Consider the following 23573-nt stretch of genomic DNA (forward strand, 5'->3'; position numbering starts at 1 on the left):
TTCAAATTACGGCAAAAACCAGTGGGAGTCATTTATTTTAAACATTTATTTCACAAACAAGTTCTCAAGAAGACATCTAAGTGGACCTTGATACAAAACAATGACTAGACATACAGTTATACTCGGAATGCACTCCAACAGCGGCAAAGGCTCACAGCTACACAAGTCGCTCAGACACTCGCTGCACGGGGGCTTCCCCAGCTCCCTCACAGTTGAGTCTTGTCTGTCACTGGGAACCAGAGCTCACAAGAGAGGCCTTCTTCACTGCAGCTGCCTGCCATTCTACCGCGGTGCCTCAGGGGCTGCCTGCTGTTGAACCTGAGTGGTTTGTACAGCACCCCCTCCTGAAGTACAACACGGGCTCCGTATGGCCTGGGTGCTGCGTGCAGCGATGAGCCAGGCCGGGGCGCCTGGACTTAGAACATCTTCCTCATCTAGACCATGCTCCTCAGCCTCCCAAAACATTAGAGCCGGAGCACTGTTGGCAATCAAGGTCAGCTTCTCTTCAGACGAGGAACTCAGGCCCAGAGAGAGGCGATGATTCGTCAACACTCAGTAAGTGGTATACGACAAGGTGGAAACTTGTCTCTTTTGGCTTCTGGTTTAAAGTTCATTCCACCACGGCAGGCCGCCCTGAGCTGTTCAAGTGTATGTGGGAAATTTTCCTCTTTGAAAAACTAAGGTTTCCTTCCAGATGAATAAATTAGGTTGTACGTGTAACAAAATCACCGGTAAGAACTGGAGGTATTTGTGGGAGTAACAAAGCACGCTTAGGCTGGCTTACAAGCCAGGTTCCAAAATGCCTTGGGTGGGGGATGTCAGATAATAAAATGTCTGCGTCTATACCACTTTTGAAAAATAGGATTTGGGGCAATTTTTAAAGAAATAAGACAGGATTAAATAAACACAGGTTTTAGGTAGTTGGTTTAGCTGAGTTGTAAGTTTTGTTTTTCTAAGTTTTGAGTTTTCCAGCAGCCAGAACAAAGAGAAAAAAGCAGCGTTATAAAAAATCACAGTGTTTATAACTTTCTTTTTGCTTAGGATCAGAGCTTTCCCTGGTACGGAGATAAAGAAAAAACCTTTTCCTGTGGGTCTTCATAAAGGCAATGTTATGTGACATAAGAGACACATTAATCAGAGTGTGGTTATTCATTTTGACTTCCACGTTCCACCTGAAAAAAGAAAAAACACAAGGAGCCTTGGTCTAAGACGGTGGGTAGGACCTTCTATTTCTTCAGAACCAAGTTCATTAAGTCAGTTTACTACTCCTCCAAACAGACCATCTACAATTGGGAATACAGGTGGGGGACGCCAAATTCCATCTCAGCTTGATCCCAGACGTCAGAGACAAAGAGCATCAGTTTGTTCCCCTGGGACAGAATGGGTCTTGATCCTTTCCCGCCACTGGGGAAGTCTGAGAGACAGAGGTACACAATACGACTTCAGGCAATTCAGAAAAACTCTTTTGCAAGTGAAGGTGATTTTCCCGTGATTAAGCTATTGACCTTCTGTAACTGACGTGAATGTAACTGGCATCACCTTTTGCTGCAACACTTTATCACATTGCAAGTTCCTTGAGTACAGACACCAGGCCTTCTTTCATTCTCACATCCCTCACTATGCCTAGAACACAGCTGCACACATACAGTGCTTAATAAATATTTATAAATAAATCACCTACTTTCCTGAATCATGCTTTGATATAATTATCAATCCTGTGTACATATTACTAAGTGGTCGTTTCTATTAATGCGCATCTCCTCTAGAGCTGGAATTCCAGAACATTTACACAATATAAGGACATGTCCACTGGCACCACACACATCTTACTGTGCTAGGCACACTACTAACAAGAAACTCCGCTTACCATTAGAAGACTATAATGCAGACAACACAGAGGAAATCCACCTACTGAGCTGTGAATCATCATAACATGTCTAACAAATGTAAATCAGAAACACATATCGACGTTTACCTGAGTCACCTGCCTTCTAACAGGCCACACCCTATTCACTGGCACCATAAGTTGGATTTCTTTCTCCACTGCCTACTCTCCTTGGTACTTTGTTGAACAAGTTTCAAAAGGTTCAAACATACTCAAAGGAAAAATATTATCTCCAGATGTTTTCAAATAAAAGAGCATCTGACAAAAGAAAGGAGAGGTAACATCAAAATAATCATCTACATACAGTCCTGACTCTGGTTATCTTTCCATTAACCTTACGACTTCTCCCTCCCCAAAGCAAAGCCACCCTAGATACTTATTAAGCATATAAATGCCACCGGCCTCATCCTGAAGCAGTCAGCTTTGGATGACCAAATTCCTGGGTTTCATCTGAAACGTCCATAAATGAAATAACTATCCCTCTATCTGAACTCTTCCTTCAGTACTTATTGAGCTACTGCTACAGGGTTATCAGAGATTTTTCAGACAAAGAGGTACATCAGGAAAACAAAAATGGTGTTCTGGATTCGAAGTTTCCGTAAATATTTCCACTTTCACTCAGTGAGCTGCAGAGTTGTATAAATTACTCAGGGCTCTACAGTGAGGTTTATGATCCTATGAACAGGGACTAGAAGCCTCAGAAAAGGGCCTGGCATAATCAACAAATGGGCCTGAAGGTGTCGGTCTGGACTGAGGTGGCTATCTGATCTAAAGCAGGCCTAAGGAGTCCAACTGGTCTTAGAAACAGTAACTGTTTCAAGTCTCTGCCTCACGTCTTCCCTACCCCCTTAGAGTTTTAGAAAACTATTATCATATAACACTATACTGAAGTGTGGGGTTGAGAGGCATAAAAGATGCCAACATAACAGTCATGTTCTAGATAAGAACAAGCGAAGTTATAGGGTAGAATGAGAATGTGTCTGAACTTCTACTTTAATGAGACACACTGTGTGCATGCATCCTATTCAACGTGAGGAGGGCATGGTCGTTCAGAAGAGTAAGATGAGAGCACCCAGAACAATTAAGAGGTAAGTGCAGGTCTTAATGAGAAATGGCAAAAGGAACCAGATTACTACAGGCTGGAGAGGCAGCAGCTGAGGGGCTTCGGTCTTCAGGGACAGAAAAGAGTAGCATACAAAGGACAACGGGTGATGAGTTGCTTCTCACCCCAATGGAGGGCAGGGCCTTAGTAATGTGACTTCAGTGACAATACAGGGATTCTACCCTAGCTATCTGGATCAACTTCTTGACACAAAAAAGGTGCATTGCAACAGACTTCTGAAGGAAGCTGTAAAATCTTCAATCTCCATCTGTGAATATCTTCCAAACCAAGATGGATTTGATGGGGTTCTGATCAGACTCCTGAAAGTTCTACCCAAACAGGAAACTCTGTGACCAAGTTGCATCCAGGATCTCATGTGGTAGAGAATGAAAAAAGACACTTTCAGCACTTTTTATCTCCTTGAAAACAACTCTCACCTACACTGAAGGATCTTGAAGGCTGCTGGACTTGGCAATCCGCTAGCAGCAGCTCGAGATACTGAAGGGAATTTCACTCTGAACTCAGACACGATATCTTCTCCACTTTATTAAAGGAGAAGTTGGGACACATAGAAGGAGAGGAACAGACTGATCAAGTTAGAGGCAGAGGTGAGAACAGGGTCCAAGTCGTTAGTTTATTATATCCGCAAGTTACCTTGGGAATTACACTTTATAGCTAAGAAAAGATTGCTTCCAAGAGAGAGATGAGAGTAGAATGGCTAAAGGGACATTCAGGAAGAGAAGAGATCAGCATCAAAAATTTTTCCTGAATTCATCAGTCTTCCCCTTACATGGGTGCTCTGGGGAATATATAGATGGAGAGGGTGGCAGGAATTTTTCTCTCATGTGGACTTCCCGATGTTTGGTGAGAACAGAACTCTTACTGAAATGTTTGCCACACTGCACACATCCGTAGGGCTTCTCTCCAGTGTGTATTCTCCGATGTTCTCGAAATCTTGTACAGTTACTGAAACTTTTTTCACAATCTACACATTTGTAGGGATTCTCGCCAGTGTGGACTCTCCGGTGGGCAGTGAAATGAGAACTGTTGGTAAAGGTTTTCCCACACTCCCCACACTGATAGGGCTTCTCTCCAGTGTGGGTTCTCTGGTGTATAATAAGACTTGAGCTCTGACTAAAGCACTTGCCACATTCTCCACATCTGTAGGGCTTCTCCCCTGTGTGGATTCTCTGGTGGGCCCCAAAGTTTGAGGAGTCATTAAAACTTTTCCCACAGTCGAGACATTTAAACGGTTTTTCTCCCGTGTGAATTCTTTGGTGTCTGATTAGGCTCCTGCTTCTACCAAAGCACTTCCCACAGACACCACACTTAGAAGGATTTTCCTTCTGGTGGGGCATCCGGCACATGAGACGAGCACTCCTTCCAAAGCTTTCTCCGTACTTGAGAAGTCTATAGGGTCTCTTCCCCACCAAAGGCCTCTGCTGCACAACAGCTTTCCCTAAATCTCTAGGCTGGGACGCCAGCTTTCCCTGTCTGACGCCTTGAAGGTTTTCCCATTGTCTTCCTGAGATGCATTCCCTTCTGCGATATTTACCTGGATCAGTGTGCTGGGAGACTGCCCTTGCAGACTTTTCTCTCAGTGCCCTATGCTGCTCCATGTCCTTATATGTTACCCGCGTTGCATCCTCCTCAATACTACCTCCAATTTCAAAACCTGAAAAAAAAGACAATAAAAATTTCAGACCAGTCCTGTATTAACATAAACAACATGGCTACAAGGTTTCATATGTTAGGATCCCTGTACACTTCTCTGGCCTCAGGTCCTATTACTCTTTCCTGCCTTGTTTTCATTCAGTTCCATGAACAGCCAATAACAACTAATACAAAGTAGGCCTTCAGAAAAGTTTTCTGAATTGAATTATAATCCAAGCCATTATTGCCCATCCATATCCTGATTAACAGGGGAGCAACTTAGCTTATCCCCCTGAAGTTCCATCCCAATTCATCTTGCTTTCAAATTTCACATCTGTACTAAAATACACTATACTACACTAGTGTTTTGAGTAGATTCTAGTTATCAAGTCCAAATTTCTGAATGGATGTCTAAATTCATCAATATCTAATCATATCCCATCCCAGAGTATTTCTTTCTTCTGCTCAAATGTTCCCGTCACTTTGCTTTTCCAGTTGTCTCACACATAGACCACGCTAATTCAAATCTTAATTCTTCCTGTTCCCCAAACTGGAATTATCTTCTCCTCATTCCTTCATCTACATTCCACGTTCACTACAAGGTACACCTTGGATTGCAGCTTTTCCAAGAAGTTTTCTGGACAGAGAGCATAATGTGGTGAAGAGCGACAAGCTTTAATTCAGACACTTCTGTTCTGATTCCATCCTGGTCACTTATTAACTATGGTTTTGCATTAACTTTTTATTATGGAAAATTCAAACATACAGAAAAGTAGAGAACAGTATGCATAATGAACTTCCAGGAATCACTTACCCAGCTTTAACAATGATCTACTCATGGCCAATCTTGTTTCATCTCCATTCTCATACACTTCCTGCTCCTTCCACCCAGATTATTATGAAGCAAATTCCAGAATCATTTTATTTCACCCATAAATATATCACAAGCTGTGTAACTTAGGCCCCATCCCAGTTTGTTTGATTCTGAAACCCTTGCCTTAAGCATTTTTCTATACAGCCTTGTTTCTACTTGCCAGTTTCAACACTACTTTCCTTCCATATATTCAGTTGGAATTGCTGCTCAGTCCCAAGTAGGGCAGCTGTGGCATGGGTTGGGGAGAAAAGGGCAGCCAACAACCCATTAACCTAAAAGCCCTAATAATGCCATCTTTCACTTAACAGTAGTTGTTCTGAAACGTTCTGATTAGGTCCAACACTATTCTGGGATTTGGAGAAAGTCACAGCTAGTAGTTGGTTCAGATAGAGCCTGATAATTTGATGACAGGTCTGGAACTCACCTTAAAAAACAAGATTCACAACAGATGGTACCAAAGAACTTTCTTTCCTTTGTTTCTGGAGTTATCGAAATCAGGGTTATATAGGACATAACAGTTTCAGCCTTCATACTACAAGTTCCCATATAAATACCACCAGAAAGCCCATGCATGAACATCCTTCTCTAAGGTTTGTTTTGAGTAAGTATACAGTGTTGGAAGGAAAATAATACCAGGTAAGGCTAGAAAGATAACATGAGCTCAGATTAAGGGATAGTTGTGGAATCTTTATACAAGTCTTATGGAGAAAACTGCTTTAGAGACTTTTACAATCATTTAGGCAAAAGACTGAACTAGGGTACTGGCTGTGGTAACTAAAGGTGTCGTCTGCCTGGATGTAAATAATGAGAGAGAAGACATCAAAAATATCTCTAAGGTTTTAAGTGTGGATGACCTGTGGGAGTACACAGGGAAGAGCCCTGATGTGGGAAGGAGGATGGTGATTTTAGTTTTGAAAAATTTTAAGTCTGTGCTGCTGGTGAGATGCCCATGGGAACATCCAGCGGTCAGTGGGAAATACACAGGTGGAGCTCAGAACCAGAATAAAGTCTCTCTCTCATTATGTCTCTATCCTTTTTCTCATGCACATCACACATAACTAAGCTATTTCTATTTTGAGCTTATTGACACACCTCCTTCATCTGAGTTTTTTTCATATTTAATTCCAAATTCTTCTTCCCCCCAGTATTTCCAGGAGATACAAAACAATGTCTGACCCGTACAGACAAAAGCCGAGGCTGAAATCCCAAAGACCAAATCATCCGAATGTAATCTCCTTCCTTGAATAGAAGCTCCATGAGAATAGGGATTTTTTTTAATTCATTGCTATATCCTTTGCTCCTAAAACAGCACAGGACACTCAATTATTTGTTTAATGAATAAATATTCATGAGTGATGTGCCATATCTACTGATTTGTCAGTGAACCGCACTTCTTCCTCTTTTAGTCTACAGCCCCTTCATGATCCTTACCACTTGGGCTTTGCAGTAGACCTGGAGGTCCCTGGAATTCCGGCTCTTGTAAAATTTCCTCCTCACTCATTCTCTCACTGCCAGAGTCTTCCACCATTGCCTCCAGTGAGGTCTCCTCAGGTTCCCAGCCTGTAGATTCCTGGGGTTCAATCTCAATATCCTCTCTTTCTTGCCTTGAGGGTGATGAGACTTCTTCTGGGGCGTTGGTGGAAGGGGCAGATGCTCGAGAGTTAATCAGGGCATCCATCTCCTTGTAGAATGCGCAGGACTCTAGCATGTGACCATTTTTCACTTTACGGTAACTCTTCTGAAGGCTTTTGAACTTGGTCCGGCACTGCTCTGGTGTCCGCAGGAAGCCAAACTCTCGCAGTTGTTCCGCCACAGCCCCATACAACTTACTCTTCCGATGACAGGCTTGAAGCGCTTCATAAAATCGAGTCTCACGGAGGATATCAAGAAAAGTCTTGGTTTCCTCGTAGCCCCAGTGCACTCCTGCCATTCAAGGACAAAGTTCAAAGATATAAGAATATTATATATTTTCTTCTACACAAAATATAAAGGGTAAAAGAAAACAAATCTCCCTCACAGTAGCAACAGGAACTATGGTATGCCTGGGAATAAGCTTTGCAAGAAACAAGGTCTATATAGAAAAATCTCTCATATTTTACTGAAAGACATAAAAGAACTAGAACAAATGGAGAAACACTATGTTTCTGGATAGGAGGACTCAAGTTGTACAGATATCAATTCTTAAATGAATCTATAAAGTCAAAATCCCAATAGGAGTTTTTCATTGAAACTGATAAACTGATCTGAAAGTTTACTTGGCACAGTAAAAATGCAGTCTCTCCAATCTTCCATTGCTATGGTGATTAACTAAGGATTTAGCTGTCTGTCTTCTCAAACGCTAATAACAGACTAGGACACCCAACAGGAACTTCCGCCCAAAAGTTTCTCTCTCTTCTTTGACCAATCTTCTTTGAAGACGAGAACTACGTCCAGAGTAGTGTTTGATGTCACTGAGCCCTCTACTTTGAGAGATGCAATGATCTGCAAGACAAGTGGATGTTCTGCTTTTACAGCAGAATATAGCTTCTGAGGATGTGTCTGAATAGTTTCTTAAACATGATTTTTGTGTGTTTTATAATCTATAGTAGGAAAGACTCATTTCTATCCTCTATCTCACTGGGTGGTCTCTTCCAGTCTTATCACTGGATTTTCATATTTGATATCACCCAAGAGCCCCACCCTCATGCCTATGGATTTCCAGATTCATGAATACCTGAACATGCATAATGCATCTTCCCATGTTTTTCCTGAGGTCTGTTTCTTTTGAATAGGTATAATCACAAGTACACTTCCAGCTCTCCTAGCCTGGTTTATTTTTCCATTCTTTCTAAGAACTTACCACCTTCTTGTAAGGTGAAGTAGAGAAACATTACTAATAACAGTGATACCAGGCAATGTTTTATTGCATTTTAGCATTTGCAGACTGCCTTCATCTTACTGTCCCCTTTAACATTAACACCAATCTTGGCCTTCTTAGTCACATTTTACAGATGAGAAAATTGAAGCTCAAAGTAGTTACACGATGCATCTATTCTCACAAGCCATTACCTGGCAGTTTAGCTCTGCATGTCCCAGTCCTCAAATTTGAATACCAGCTTTCTTGAGCATGGTATCTTTTTCTATCCTTTTAATTTCAATGTCTCTGTGTTCTTATATTTAAGATGTATCTCTTATAAGTAACATATATTTTTTTAAATGTCTGACAGTTTCAGTCTTTTAAGTTTGTAATTAATGACATATTTGGATTTATAACTACTATCTTACTGCTTTTTTCCAATTTGACTCAACTACTTTGCGTTCCTTTTTCTCTCCTTTCTTGTCTTAGAATTTCACTTTTTTCACTCTTTTAACTTTAGTTACACATTCTTTTATTTATTTATTTTTCAATTATTTTATTGAGGTCATAATGGTATATAACATTGTGTAATTTCAGGTGTACATTGTTATTTATTGGTTTCTGTATAGGCTGCTTTGTGCTCAGCACCAATAGTCTAATTTTCATCCATCGCCATACATATGTGCCCCTTTACATCTTTTGCTCTCCCCTCATCCCCTTCCTCTCTGGTAACCACTAATCTGTTCTTTTTATCCATGTGATTGCTCATCTTCCACATATCAGTGAAATCATGTGGTTTGTCTTTCTCTGATTGGTTATTTCGCTTAATTAACATCATACCCTCAAGGTCCAACCATAGTTACACATTCTTTTACTGGTTACCCTAGACAGGATAACAATGTATCCTTGATTTATTGCAATCTAATATAATTGACTGCTTTATACCAATTCTCAGCTAATGTTAGATCCTTAGAACCCTTGACTCCATTTATCTTCCTTCCACACTCCCCAAATACTCAAAATCCATGCTGTTCACTAACTTGAAAAAGGACCTTCCACAGTCACTCATTGCTGGCACTCAGACTGCACTGGGGAGGCAACAAACACCTGAGAGTACGTTCAGTGATCTGGCCAATCAGAGTGATAAGTGGCAAGGCGTGCGTGACAGCACTCCCCAGGTCTGGTCACTTCTGGATTACTCATATTTCCAGAAGACCACTCCACCCATTTTCATACCAGAAGAAAAAGCACAATTCTTACCACTCAGGTTTTGAAACAAGACAGGGGCACCACGAATCTCAGACTTGCGGATAAATTCAATGCCCACTTCATCACCATCAGATTCTTCTGCTGCTTCTTCCTCCTCCACCAAACTGATCTGTTCTTTAGCACTCATCCCAATTCTTTTCAGTCTGGGGAGAGAAATAATGTCCTTTGGCTTATCAGCAGATGAAGCATGGGCTGCAGGGTTCAACAAAGCATCCATGTCCTCAAAGAAGGCACAGGGTTCTAGCACATGGCCATTTCTCACTTTTCGATAGCTCTTCTGGAGACTTTTGAACTTGGTCCGACACTGTTCTGGTGTTCGGAGGAAGCCACATTCTCGTAACCATTCAGCTACAGCACCATACACCTGGCTGTTTCGGGGACAAGCCTGGAGTGTTTCATAAAAGCGAGACTCTTTGAGAATTGCAAGAAAAGTCTTAGTTTCCTCATAGCTCCAATGCACGCCTGCTATTTTTTCATCTTCTAAACCCCACTGTTGCTGCTTTCTCCATGTTTTCCCTGCATTCCTTACAGGGATCTGAATAGCATGAACTGACTTTTCCTTGATGTAGTTGTTTCGCAGAATATTCCTTTTATTAGAGCAATGTAGACTTATGGCCCATGGCTCCTTTCTTTGCTCCAACTGGGATATCTTGTTAGATGTAGATACTGTACCTCCTACAATAAGAAAAACATATTTCATGCTGGACAGAGAGGTCATCACTACATGCCCCAATCTTCTGCTGTAGCGTGCTCTCCTGGACCACTTGTTCACACCTATCCTTTAAAGGTCTTGTCCAATTCACCTCTCTTCTAGAGCCTTCCTCAACCATAACACTGTACACTATAGTTATTCTTACACGAGTTCTTTGGCACAATCATCTACTACCCTTTTACTTCTCATGTATGTATCACTTCTTTCCCCAGCTAGTTCTTAAAGGAAAACCTTTAAGAGTAAGAAACATTTTATTATATTTGATTCCCTCTCAGTATCTAACATTGTGTTAGGTTCGGAGTATACTCCTAACCAGTATCTGTTAGTTACAAAATAAAGTGTGCTTATGTCTGCTCCCCACGTCCCCTCACCCCAACACACACATATATACACCCACTAGGGCTATGAGAGATGAGAAGTCAAAAATTTTTGGATACATCTGGCAAGGTTAATGGGAAAGAGATGTAAGAATAGAGAAGCAAATTGAGAGTTTGTTACCTTTTGATACTGTAGAGATCAAAATGTCTTAAATTTGAATCCTAGTTCCATCACTTATTTTACTTTTTGATGAAGGGATGTTTCTTAATCTCTCTGAGCCTCAGTTTTCTGGGGAATAATATGATCTATTCAAAGAAAAGCTAGGAATATTTAATAAATGATCATCTGTAAAGTGTCTAATGCCCAGTTGGTATGTAATAAAATTTAGTTTTCTTCTCTAGACAACACACACATGCTTCACGGAATTCCAGAGAAGCAGCATCAAATCAAACCATTCCTAAAAGAACTCTGCGGATGGAGATTTGCTTTTTACTTTTACACGACAGAAATAAGTGTAGGGACAATGAAAGCTCAAACGTCTCTAAGAACGAGGTGGGCGATATAAATGAGTGAGGTGGCTGGGGTGAGAACAGCGGCAGTTCAGCATGAGCTCCTTTATTCAGTGCTGGACGACTGGCGCTTATGTGAGAAGATGGGCCCATGGTGCCAGACGTTTGATTTTTCAAGAGATACTGGAAATCCAGATTTATAACTAATTTTAAATCAAAACCCTATGCAAGGAAAAATACATGTGTAGGCTAGATTCAGCTCATGGGCCATTAGTTTACAGTCTATGATGAAAGACTGGGGCAGGCATCTCTGGCCCTAGGTCTTTCCATATGTAATTACATGGGAAGGGGCTGGGCTAAATCTGAATCCTCAAAGTAAAGTCCCTATCTTATTTGTTGCAGATTTTACTAAGGGCTCTAATTCAGCATTTTACTAGGTCTGGATGCTGTGTGATGCAAGGCAATGCTGGGAAACATCTAGTGTGTACAGAACCAGGCAGATGGCTGGGATACCTGCTGTTTTGGGAAGAGTGCTTTGTTACTGGTGTGTCATCAGTGTCATCTTGAGTTGCTCTTTTTTTTCAACTGCTTTAATTGCTTTCTAATTATAAACAATTGCTGGTTTATCTTTATTTGTCTATGTGACATGGCCCATTTTATAATCTCTATACTTTAGTGTCTACACACAGCATTGTCCAACAGAACTTTCTGTGATGATGGAAATGTTCTATAACTGTCCTAACACAGCTACTGAATAGCTTAAACATGGCTACTATCACTGAGGAATTCAATTTTAACTTTAATTACTTTTATAAATTTAAACTTAAATAGCCATGTGTGGTTAGTGACTATCCTATTAGACAGCAAAGGTCTACAATATCTATAGTGTGTATTAGTGCACATTTTAGGCCTATTAATTTTATTCATAAGAAGTCTCTGACTTGTAGTTCATGTATGAATTAATCATACTATCTATACTGCTAAAGCAGATGACATAATTGTCCAAAACTTTGCTGATAAAGTGACACTTCAGTGGTTATGTGTGCCTGTAAATTTATGCTATTTAAATAATTCACAATACACACTATCAAGGTTATTGTATTGAAATTACTTTCTTTTCTTCCATTTATAAGATTTCCATGCATCCAACAAATATTTTGCTGGGTACCCACCATATGTCAGGCTCTGTGTAAAATGTTGGGGTTACTATGGTTAAACAAAAATAATTCCTACAAAGACCTTGTGACTTTACGGAGCTTTTACTCTAGTGGATGTGTGTAAGTTTATATTCAAATAATATAAATATGACAGTCATATACTCTCCAATGTTTTAACCATTAAATTATAAGAATATACACATATATATATTAAACTAGAAGAAAGGAATGAATGAGGTAAGAGACCATGGATAAGTGATGACTAGGTCTGGTATGCTAGACCACAGAAATGATTAGACAACCCACAGAGGTCCATTAAGAGTTAACATTTATAACTATTTTATCATCAGCAGATCAGAAATCCCCAAATCTTTTGTTTGTAAAGGGAAAGAATCCTTACCCAGGGAGACCATGTTCCCAACATTCTCCTTCCTAATATCCCGGTAGAGGTCTCTGTGAGCAGGAATCTGATGCACGCTCTTGTAGGGAAAACCTCTTGCCATGTGGACATCTTTCACCGGTCCCTGTAATAACACTAACAGTAATGACTACCAAGATAACCACCTGGGTCTTCAAAGGATGAACAATCATGGATGATGCATAGACGGCCCTGAAGGAGAATTAAAATCAAGGAACAAAGTGTATGTTATGGGCCATATGAGGCAGAAGATACTATAAAGAATCATAAGAGAGACAATCCAGCAAGGAGTCCCATTACTCAGAAGGCTGGGTCCAGTTTTTTTCTGGAAAAGGAACAAGAGGAAGAAGTCTCATGGAGGGAGTACACAAGTTTGAGGATAGGGAAGATGTAGGAAATCTTCGTGGCTGAATACCCTAGGAAGGAAGGCCAGAGAGAACAATTGCAACTTACCTGGGACCCAACAGGAAGACATGTGGTTGTTACTTCCTGATCTCTGGTATTCCATTCATCAGCAGGGGCAGGAACCCAGGGAGAAGGCCGAGCTATAAGAAGAGAAAGAAACAATGAGTGTTCTGGAAACTGGCCCTTTAGTTCATGCTGCTTCTCCTTTTAAGAAAAGAAGATGTATAACAAAAAACAACAAATATAAATTGATCGTTTTCTCAATGAGTTTAGAACAATGCTCCAAATCACAGTACCCTAAAGCAGGGCTCACAAACACACATGTTTTAGGGAGTAAGCAGGTAAAGCACATCATGAAAGGGGCCAGGTAAGGACTGTGGGGAGGTGGAGAGCACATGTCCCACTGAAAGGGTACAGCCAATGTGCAGCTCCAGCTGACGCTGCATTGTGAGACCGTGCCACTGGTACAGCCAGAGCGTCCAGTTTTTCAAGAGAAGCCAGAAATCTGGTCATTCACATACAATCTCAAAAGATTTTAAACCTTGAGAACTAAAAAAACAACAAATAAAATTCCAAAACCAAAAACTCTTTGTAGACAAAACAAAACAAGTCTAGCTTTCCATGTGAGTTACCAGTTTGTGATCTCTAGTATAAGTTAATATCCTATGAGTGAATATTGTCCTTAAGAAGTTAGCATACATAGACGTGTATGGACATTGCAGGCAAACATATGCCTTGAAAGATGGAAGGAAAATATATAAACTGATATACAGCACAATCTGTGGTCTAACTTCTACTCTAGAACTCACTATCTAGGGAAAACTTCAAGAATAAATATTACTATGACGAAGAACTCAGAAGCTTGCTCCACTACTTTCTACAGAAGCAAATCGAATCACTTCCTTGGAAACATATTATTCCTTGAGGCACATACAGCTCTTCCTTTAGAATGAACTCATCTCTCTGCCATATCGATCCCTCAAATGATCTGTCCTCTACATCCCAGTAAGTACCTCAACAGAACAAACTTTCCACTTTAGGAATTCTTTATCACTCTGGGATGGCAAAACCCAGAAACACCATGCATTTATCGGACTAAGATTATCAGCATCTAATCCATGTGAACGAGGAAACTCTGATGCTAATGAACACATCCTGGATAATTCAGAAACTATTAATATGTGTAATGCATTCTATCATGATATGAATTTGAGGAGGGATCGGGAGGTGGGGTACAGTAGTTGCGAATCTCACCTTCTGGTGAGGGTTGTATAAGTCAGACAGATTTGAAGTTTAAAAATAATTGTGCCATTATGGGAGGAAGGTAACTAACAAGTATTGAGTGCTATAATGCTGCGGCCCTTTTACACTGCCTCATTTAATCTATACTAACCACCGTACTTTCCTTCTACAGATGAGAAAATGGAAAGTTTGAGAAGTTATGTAACCTGACCAAGGCCACACAGGTAAAGAATGACAGAGGTAGGTTGTGAACCCAGGCTATCTGTCTGTAAAGGCTAATCTCTTAACCTCTCTGCATAAATGCTTCTTTTCATATTACTTGACCAAGATCACACAGAGAGAGGGGCAGAGACAGGAAAGAAACTCAAATCTTTTTACTGTGGATTCAAGGATCTGTCTATTCCTCTCTTTAAACCTAAGACCACATTGCAGGGAATGGAGAGATCACAGTGGACTGGGAAGGACAGGAGATTCATTTCCTTTTTTTGACTTGATTCATTAATGCCTAGGGCAGCTGTGAACATCAGTGATCCTTTCTGTATGAAGTCTTATTGTTTATCCCTCTCATATGCGACTTGTGTGATGCCTTACTCGTGAGTCCATTTTTGAAAATAAAAGTCTTATTTCCCTTTCCAAACAGTTTTTCAAGTTGTTTATAGTCAGCCAAGAACATATACACATATACACAAGACAGGACTAAAAAACACAAGCCTACTGTAGAATGGAGATTGTTAAATAACATTGCAAGACCTCGAGGCCAGCCTGGGCAATCTAATTTTTCCCAGATTCCATCTTTTAAGGTCTCTTTTATGTATGTCACACATATTCCCAACTCTTGAAGCTAATGAAGTCTTTCTTCCCAAATATTTAATCTATTTTTAATATGTATGGAGGGGACCCTACTCTGGGCAAATCACAGTGTTAGGGCTGCAAAATAAATCTGCCATGGTCTCTACACTGGGCATGCTCTGAGTTCTTCTCCTTACCATTCTTGGGTAAGGGCCGATGCTCTCTCTTTCGGTTCAGCTGCTCCTGGTGTCCTGAGTGGAGGCTTCCAGCTTCCTCTGGAGACACTACTTTGTGTTGGGTCTCCACCTGCTCTGGCTGAAAGTCTGCCACCTCCCATGTTGCTCTGAGTGGGGGTTGCTTCTCTGAATGCACAGGACTGTTAACCTGGGAAATAAACTCAATGCCATAATGGAAAGAGGGAGGAAAAGAGGGCCAAATCAGGATCAAAGTCCCCCAAGAAGGATAGCAAAGAAGGACAGAAGATGCGAAAAAGAATGAAAATTGCATTCCATTCCCAATGGAGTCTCTGAGGGTGTTGGGTTAACAGTACTGTCCAGAAGTCTGGGCATAAGGCAACAGGAGAGTGCTCTTTATTAATACACCCCGGGTAAGATCTGTCAGGAGTGAAATACAGAATAAACATTACTTGAGTTCTCACGAATATTAGGTTCACGGAGAAGTAAAAGTTATCAGAACACAAATAAATTCACTAGTAAACTGAAAACTTACAAAATTAATCTGCCCATGTAACATCTATCCCCGACCAACACACCAACCTGCTGATAGTCAGATCTTTACACAAATGCATATCCTTTGCAAGGTGAAACGGCAAATGTTGCAGGATTTCATGAGGTTAATGTAAGGGCTGTTGGAAAACAACTAGAAGAGCATGCAAAGCCACTGACAAATGAAGATTAGCAGTTAAACTGGAGAAGAGTGAGAAGGATGATGGATTTGAGGGCACTTCAGAAGACCCAGATTAGAGTATTAAAGGATTAGAGAGGGCCATGGGATAACTGACCAGGTCCTTTCTTTCTTTTATGGAGGGGGGCAGGAGGGGCAAAAATCGCCCTCTTTAGGATCAAGCTGCAAGTCAAAACCTGTGAAGCATACTTATTGTTCTCTCATAATTTTGCAGAGAAACATTATGCCAACGATTTAAAACAAATACTTACGCTCATAGTGTTTAGTTTTGTTCGCAAGATATTTCAACCAAAGCTTTTCTTTTTCTACTTAAATGAACTTCTGATTCTTTAAAAGTCTTTCATTAGTACTATTTATCCTTCCATAACGAACACTTAGGCATCCCTGCCCGTCTGCCTTTCCCACCCGCTTCTTTCTAAATATAAAAATTTGGAAAATCCTGTCTCACCTGTTGTCTTAGTTTTCCAGTCTCTTTCTCCAAATGGATTACCAGGGCCACCGCCTCCTCTCCACTCTCCGGACACTGCTTCTGTGCCCACGCCTGTATCTTCTCGGGTAAAATGGTGAGAAACTGCTCAATCACCAGCAGCTCAAGGATCTGCTCCTTGGAACGCACTTCTGGCTTCAGCCAGCGGCAGCAAAGTTCCCAGAGTTTACTGAAAGCTTCATGGGGTCCGGTCACATCCGCATAACAGAACTGCCGGAAGCATTTGCGAAAGGTCTCAGACTCAGAGCTATCGGATCTTTCCAGAAGGGGCTCCGACGCCCACTCGGGGTCCTTTTCCATCTTCATTATTAGGCATCCCTCAACCTCCAGGGGCGCGTCGATCGGAGAGTCCAGGGATGCAGCCATGCTCCAACCCAGGGCTCAACCTCACGTCTAGCTCAAAGTAGACTCAAATAAACCAAATCTCCGAGGGCCATCTGCTTAATGGTTTTGGAAGTATGGGAAGGTAGACAGGGAAAACGGCAGTGTCAGCAGAAACAGGGTACACCAGGCTGATTAATCAAATCTATCCCAGGCCCTTGAAAAGGTGAGCGTATATCCTGAGGTCCAAACACTCGGCCTCTTCTCCAAACAAGGTGTGTCTCCGCGACGTGGGTTTCCACGGTGCAGCTCTTTTAGTGCAGTGTCGGAACCAGCCAGGGAGAAAAGCCCCAGGACTGAGCGAAAGATGGGCGGGGGCGGACTGGCTGCCGGGAGGGGGTGTGTCACATACCCCGGGGTCGGGCTCCCGGGAGGCGAGGCCCTGAGTGGGTGGGGCCGGAAGTGCAGGCCCCGCCCGGCCCCGGGTTCGAGGCTAGAGGCTCGGCGGCGCGCCCGGGCCCCGGCGGGTGGACGGTGAGGGCTGGCGGTGTCCGGGGCGAGCGCCTGGTTTTCCGGGCCCCAGAAAGGCCGCAAAAAACCTGCGCACGCCGAAGAACGGGCGCGAAGCACTTCCACCCCTAAGGGGAAATAAGCCGCGGGGAGCAAGCAAGGCCTCGCAGGGGGAAGGTGCCGGATCCTCGCGAGCGATGCCTTCCGCTCCGCCCGCCGACTGCGCGGGGGGCGCTGGGAGCCGCGGCCACGCATGCGCCGCCCGCGACCGCGCGCCGCGGCGTCCGGCAGAAGCTTTCTCGCCGGCGAGGGGCTGGGAGGAGGGGGCTGCATCCTCGACTCTCGCGAGAGCGCGCAACGCAGTGACTCGCGGCTGAGGGACTTTAGGAATAAGGAGGGGCGCGGAGGATCTTCCCCTGGCGGAGGGACGTAGGGGGCACCCAAGTAGACATTTTGCGGGAGACGGTGGAACGGAATAAGAAAGGGCAGTAGGAGTCCGCCTCAGCCCGGGGAACCTGGGAGGTGGGGAGACGTCTCTGAGGTGGAGGAGCACTAGTGGGGAGGCGGCGCAGTCCTTTCTGCCGCGGAAGAGGGTGCGGGGAGCGGGGACTCCTTTGCCTGGCGGAGGGACAATGTGGAGGATGTGTTAGTCGCAGAGGGACTCTGTCGCCTGCTGGCGGGTGTTTTGCCGGCGGCGACCCTCGGGGGACCCTCGGCGGGACCCGCTTCTTTTGCGGAGGGACACGGGCGTAGCAGTGATGCATCCCCTGCGGCCGCATCTGTAAATGAGCCCATCCTTTCCCCGAGGGGCGGTGCGAGGGTCGTCTCTTCGCCTTGGGTTGCTTCCTGCCCCGGGCTCTGGCGCAGTCCGTGTGGCTAAGCCTGATCCGAGGGGATCTCTGGGTCAGAGTCCGCCGACTGGGCTCCAGCTTCCTCCCTCCTCGGGTGCCAGGAGGAGCTGTGCTCGTCTCCTAGCTGCTGTGGAACCGCGGAAGTATGCCTGCTCGCCGGCCCATCTATCCATCCGTATATTGATGAGATGCCAGGTAGTGTTTCAGGCACTTGGCATACGTCAGTGGGCAAAACAAAATCCCTGTTCTACCGATAGCCTATTAGAAAACAAAACCTAGTGACTTTCCTTTCTCAGAGAATGTCTTAATTTAAACTTGACGTGCAAATTCTAGCAGCCCAGGGGCTAGGCTATATTTAATGCTTATTTCCGTAGCAGGCACTGTGTGAGGAAGGGTCGGAGAGAATCTACTGGGCATCTGGTATATGCCAGGGGTTGCTTTACACAGCTGCCTTCACATAGCTTTTCCTTCTATCATTTCTTTTTTCTCTTTAATGTTTTTTGATCACCTATGTTCTGCCAGACATGGTGATAGGTTGTGAGCAAAAGCAGGGTCCCTGCTGCTGCTGAGCTTTCAGTCTGGTGGGAGGGGCAGGCGTTAATCAAATAATCCACAAACTAAGGTACAGTTGTGACTGCGGCAGGTACTGCAAGAAGAGGAAGGTGGTGTTGAGAATCGATGTACATTCGAGGGATTTGACCTAGTCAGGAGGTCTGGGAGGTTTCTTTGAAGAAGTAAAGCTAGGGATGAGATCGGAAGGAGGAGTCAGAGCTGATTAGGCAAAGTGTAGTCCACACAGAAACCCCATAAAGCAGATATGAATGCCTCGGCTCTAGAGGACATTGAGATCTCAGCGAGATGATGTAACTACCTAAGGTTACTTCCGATTAAGTGGCAACCCGGGATTCAGATTCAACTAAGAATAGAGTCTTTTATGTGCTCCTTGGGCACTTTGGTGGTTTTAGGAGAGGCAAGCGTCACAGGTAGCTCAGGGACTTTACAGAGCGGGGGTCACCAACTCGAAAGCCTGCAGGGCTGAGGCAGATAACAAAGGAGGGAAGTAGGCAGAGTATAAAGCAATAGGGAATGGTGGGTCCTGCAGGGAAATGGAGGCCACGTTTTTTGTCTAAATGAAACAGCCAGGTAAAATGATCACACTCTTAAGTAACTGGCAAATACATTGATCTGTCTTCTCCATTAGAATGTTAGAATGTTAACTCAATGAAGGAGGACCCTTTTTTTTTTTTTTTTTTTACCATATGTGCCAGGTGCTGACGGTAGTATCTCACGCATAGTAGGTACTCATTCTCATCTGTTGTCTATAGCCTCTGAGCAATTCTTCCCACGTGTGCAAGTTTCACAGATTTTCAAGTACTTTTACATTCATTTTCTTATTTTATCCACTTGTCTCCCTATTGGCTCCTTATTTGCTTCTGACATGGCTGCTGCATGAAAAACCCCTACAAGCCCCTGCCGCCTAGGGAAGTATTTAGGTGTGTCTTCCTTTTGTACCTCTCCACTCTCTTCATATTTTAGCTCATCTCCATACCAATGTACTTGGCATGTCTTGGTTCCCTCTACTTATCTAGTCTGTTTTATATGTAAACAAAGTCTTTTTGTTGTTGTTTTGGTTCTGACCTAGAACTTTAGATATTGACCTTGGGCCCACCATCACGACTGGGCACCCCTTCCCTACACTTAGCCCCAGCCCCTGCAAGTCCAAGCTGCCCCCAGCTGCTGCTTGTCAGGAGAGCTGCATGAAAGGTTTCATTTCTTAGAAACTGCTTTGCTGAGATATCTTGCTCCAGAAGAAGGTGATCATCCCTAGACATCTGAACTTCCTGTTCCATCACATGGACTTGAGCAAGACAGAATCTCAAATCTGCATGGGATAGTTAGAGCCTACTCTCACTAAAGCTCCTCTTGGAGCAGAGGGTACTGGAGCTTGCTCTTCATTATCTCTTAGGTGCAGGATCATAAGATCTTCAGGAATCGTTATTTTTTTGGTGGCTTCTCAGTAGCACACGCACACAAACAACTATATATTTTAATGGAAAAATTTACAACATATAAAAAAGTAGAATTCTCATATTCTCATCTTCCAGCTGTAACAGTTAACAACTCATGTTCAGTCATGTCTTCCCTATACTTTAACCACACCCCTGGTCTTGGATTATTTTGAAGCAAATCCCAGACATTATGTTATTTCATTTGTCACTATCAGAATGTATTACTAAAAGATAGGGACTCCCATTTTAAGCATCACTTCAATATCATCATAAACTCTCCCTAATAGCATCGACAATTCCTTAGTATCATCTCTTTTTAAACAGCTTATTTGTTTGAAAGGTGTTTTGCAAAGGAAGAAAGGGTCATAGATGCCAGACAGGTATAAAAGAACAAATGTGCTCCACATTTTCTAGTTAAGTGTTTACATTTACTTCAGCATGAAAATGTTGGTGCCTTGGGAACAGAAGAGCAGATTGTCAAAAAGGTAGTGAATTAATATAGGTCAATAAATGAAGCAGGTCATGCTATTTGGAGACATCTTGGAGGAGTGATTATTTTCTTAAGATGCTATCCTCTGAGTTGACCCAAACCCAGGGACACTCTCGTCCCATGATCCCAGAGAAACGTTCATACCAGTCTTTCCTTGGTAGTGTATCTGATATCATAGCTGTCATTTTACAAGCAGCCTTAGAGTGACCTTTTGCACAGTATTACTCTGTCCATGGTGCTGATCCACCATTCCTTTGGCCAGCAACCAGAGAAGCTATGACTTGCTTTTGGCCAGTGGGATTTAATGTAGAGTTACTATGAAAGTGGACATTAAAAGGAGTGCTATCTATGCCTATGCTAAGTTAAAAAAAATCTAAGCTGGAGAATTTCCTAGTAATGCCAGTTACTTCTTATTTTATGTCCTGAAAAGCCAGTCCATTTCTTTAAAAATTGGAAGTGAAAAGGTTGGGTATGTGTGTATTGATGTGTCTATTTCAGACATAGTATAAATATTTTCAAGTATTTCTTAACCAAGCTATAGCTAATTGAAGGAAATTTCCGTTTCACAAATTAGAAATTGCCTCTTCCACTGGTTCATTAATGATAGTCAGATAGTTGACAGAATGACAACCATTAAAATGTTCCAGTTTCTTTCACTCCATTGGGAAGTACAATAATGAGAAGTTCTCAGCTATTTCTTTATATACATACATGATAGTCAAAAATTTTTTGCTGCATATCTCTCTGTGAGGCACCATGCTAGACATTAGTGGGATAGCTAGATACATAAAACATAGCACTTTTACTCAAAGTATTAACAGTAAAATGGGTAAAACTAGTCATAGAATTGTCATATATTAGAATAAATGTCATGGTAGAGATATGCATAAAGACCTGTGACAGTACAGAGTAATTGCCCCTCTGGCTACCAGAAAAAGCTTTATAGAGGAAACCTTGAAGGATGTTTAGTAGGAGGGGGAAGAAAGACATTCCAAAGAGAAGTAACATCATGAGCATGAGTGGTATTTTCATGTAATGGTAAGAAGTTGAGTGTGCCATGAACTTAGTATGGGGGAAGGATATGGTGGGAAATGAAGTTGTGTGCACAGGTTGGAGGGAATTTTGGACTTTTTGTGATGAAGACAATGGAAAGTGTACCCATTGCTGTCGGAAAATGGGGGCATCTCTCTGTTTCTGCGAGAAAGAGTTCTCTACCATATAGACCCCTGGGCTATAGTCACTATGGAAATAGTGTGATGATAGAGTACTTTGCATACAGGGATTTGAAGAAGATGATTTCTAGGATCTAGTAATTTTTGTGTGCATCCACTTATCCATTAAATACATATATAGAAGCTAATTATGTTTCAGGTAAAGTATTGAATACTGAAGACAAAGTGATGAAAGACATCCCTGCCCTTAAGGAGCTTATATTCTAGTGGAGATTGGAGAAGGAGACACATAATATACAAGTAAGCATATAAATAAACAGGATAATTGCCATTTGTTGTTGTAAATACCAAGAGGTAAATAAATAGGATGATGGGACAGACAGTAACTGGGCAAGGGTTTCTTTAGAAAGTTTGATCAGGGAAAAGTTTCCCTAAGGTTTGCTGTTTGAGCAGGAGTCTGCAGGATAAGCAGGAACTATGAATGTGCAGAGTGGAAGAGCATTCCTAGAAATAGCAAGTGTATGTCAAGACCTTGAAGTGGGAAATAGTGTGAAGTGTTCTCCAAACTGAAAGGAGACCATTGTGGCTGGGGCATAATGAGCAAGGGGAGGGATGGAACCAGAGTAAATCACAGAGGCAGGCGGGGGCCAGGCCACGTTGAAAGAGCCCTGTGGGCCGTGGTAAGGTGTTGTAATTGATTCTAAAGATTGGCATTTAAGGATTTTAAGCTGTGACATGATCTGATGTATGCTTTAACAAAATCACACTGGATGAGGTTGAAAGTGTATTGGCAAGAGTAGGGGGAAGTAAGAGTAAAGGAAGAGTGACCAGCTCTGGGCCTGTAGATTTAGTTCTAGCAAAAGGTGATGATGGCTTGGACTTGAGTGTGACAATAGAGGTGGAGAGAAATGGATGTGTTCCATATATTTTGAATGCAGAACTGTCAGGACTTGTAATAACTTGGTTTTGGAGCATAAGAAAAAGGGAGGGATTGAAGATGGCTCCTAGGTTTTTAATTTGAGCAACTGGGTTGATGACACTACGGTTTTTGATATGGGGAGAACTGGTAGGGGCCTGTTTGTTGGAGTGAAGTGGTGGTGGGGAAAATCATTAATTCCGTCTTGGACACAATAATTTTGAGGTCTCTTTTAAATATGTAAGTGTCAAGGAGACAGTTGGGTAGACCTCAAGGGAGAGGCCAGGGGTAGAGATATAAATTTGTAGGTCATCAGCATATGTTCAAAGCCATCAGATTTGATGAAAACATATAGGGAAAGAGTATAGATATAGAAGGGGAGAGAAGGTAGGCCTGTGACCTCCAGCACCCCATCATCAAGCAGACAGTAGAGGAGGAGAGTTGTTAGGGGTTAAATTGTGTTCCCTCAAGATGCATATGTTGAAGTCCTAACCCTGGGACCTCAGAATGTGACCTTATTTGGAAATATGATTGTTGCAGATGTAATTAGTCAAATTAAGATGAGGTCATACTGGAGTAGAATCAGCCCCTAATCCAGTGTGACTGGTATCCTTATAAAAAGGGAAAATTTGAAAATAGATACACATGCAGGAAGAACTCCATGTGAAGATTGGAGTTATGCTACCACAAGCCAAAGAACTACCAGAAGCTGGGAGAGAGGCCT

At 42.5% G+C, this 23573-nt stretch overlaps 1 protein-coding gene across 1 annotated transcript; it reads right to left on the bottom strand.

Annotated features, from left to right (window-relative positions):
- Positions 1-27: 27 nt before the first annotated feature.
- On the bottom strand, positions 28-17802 carry ZKSCAN2 (zinc finger with KRAB and SCAN domains 2). Its single transcript, XM_008540283.2, has 7 exons — positions 16542-17802; positions 15367-15553; positions 13187-13278; positions 12716-12839; positions 9611-10294; positions 6946-7437; positions 28-4662 (listed from the first exon to the last, which is right to left on the bottom strand). The coding sequence occupies exons 1-7, from the start codon at positions 16944-16946 to the stop codon at positions 3740-3742; spliced, it is 2907 nt and encodes a 968-aa protein (XP_008538505.1). The 5' UTR covers positions 16947-17802; the 3' UTR covers positions 28-3739.
- Positions 17803-23573: the final 5771 nt, after the last annotated feature.

This window comes from Equus przewalskii, chromosome 12 (genome assembly GCF_037783145.1).
Source record: "Equus przewalskii isolate Varuska chromosome 12, EquPr2, whole genome shotgun sequence".
Taxonomy (NCBI): Eukaryota; Metazoa; Chordata; class Mammalia; order Perissodactyla; family Equidae; genus Equus; species Equus przewalskii.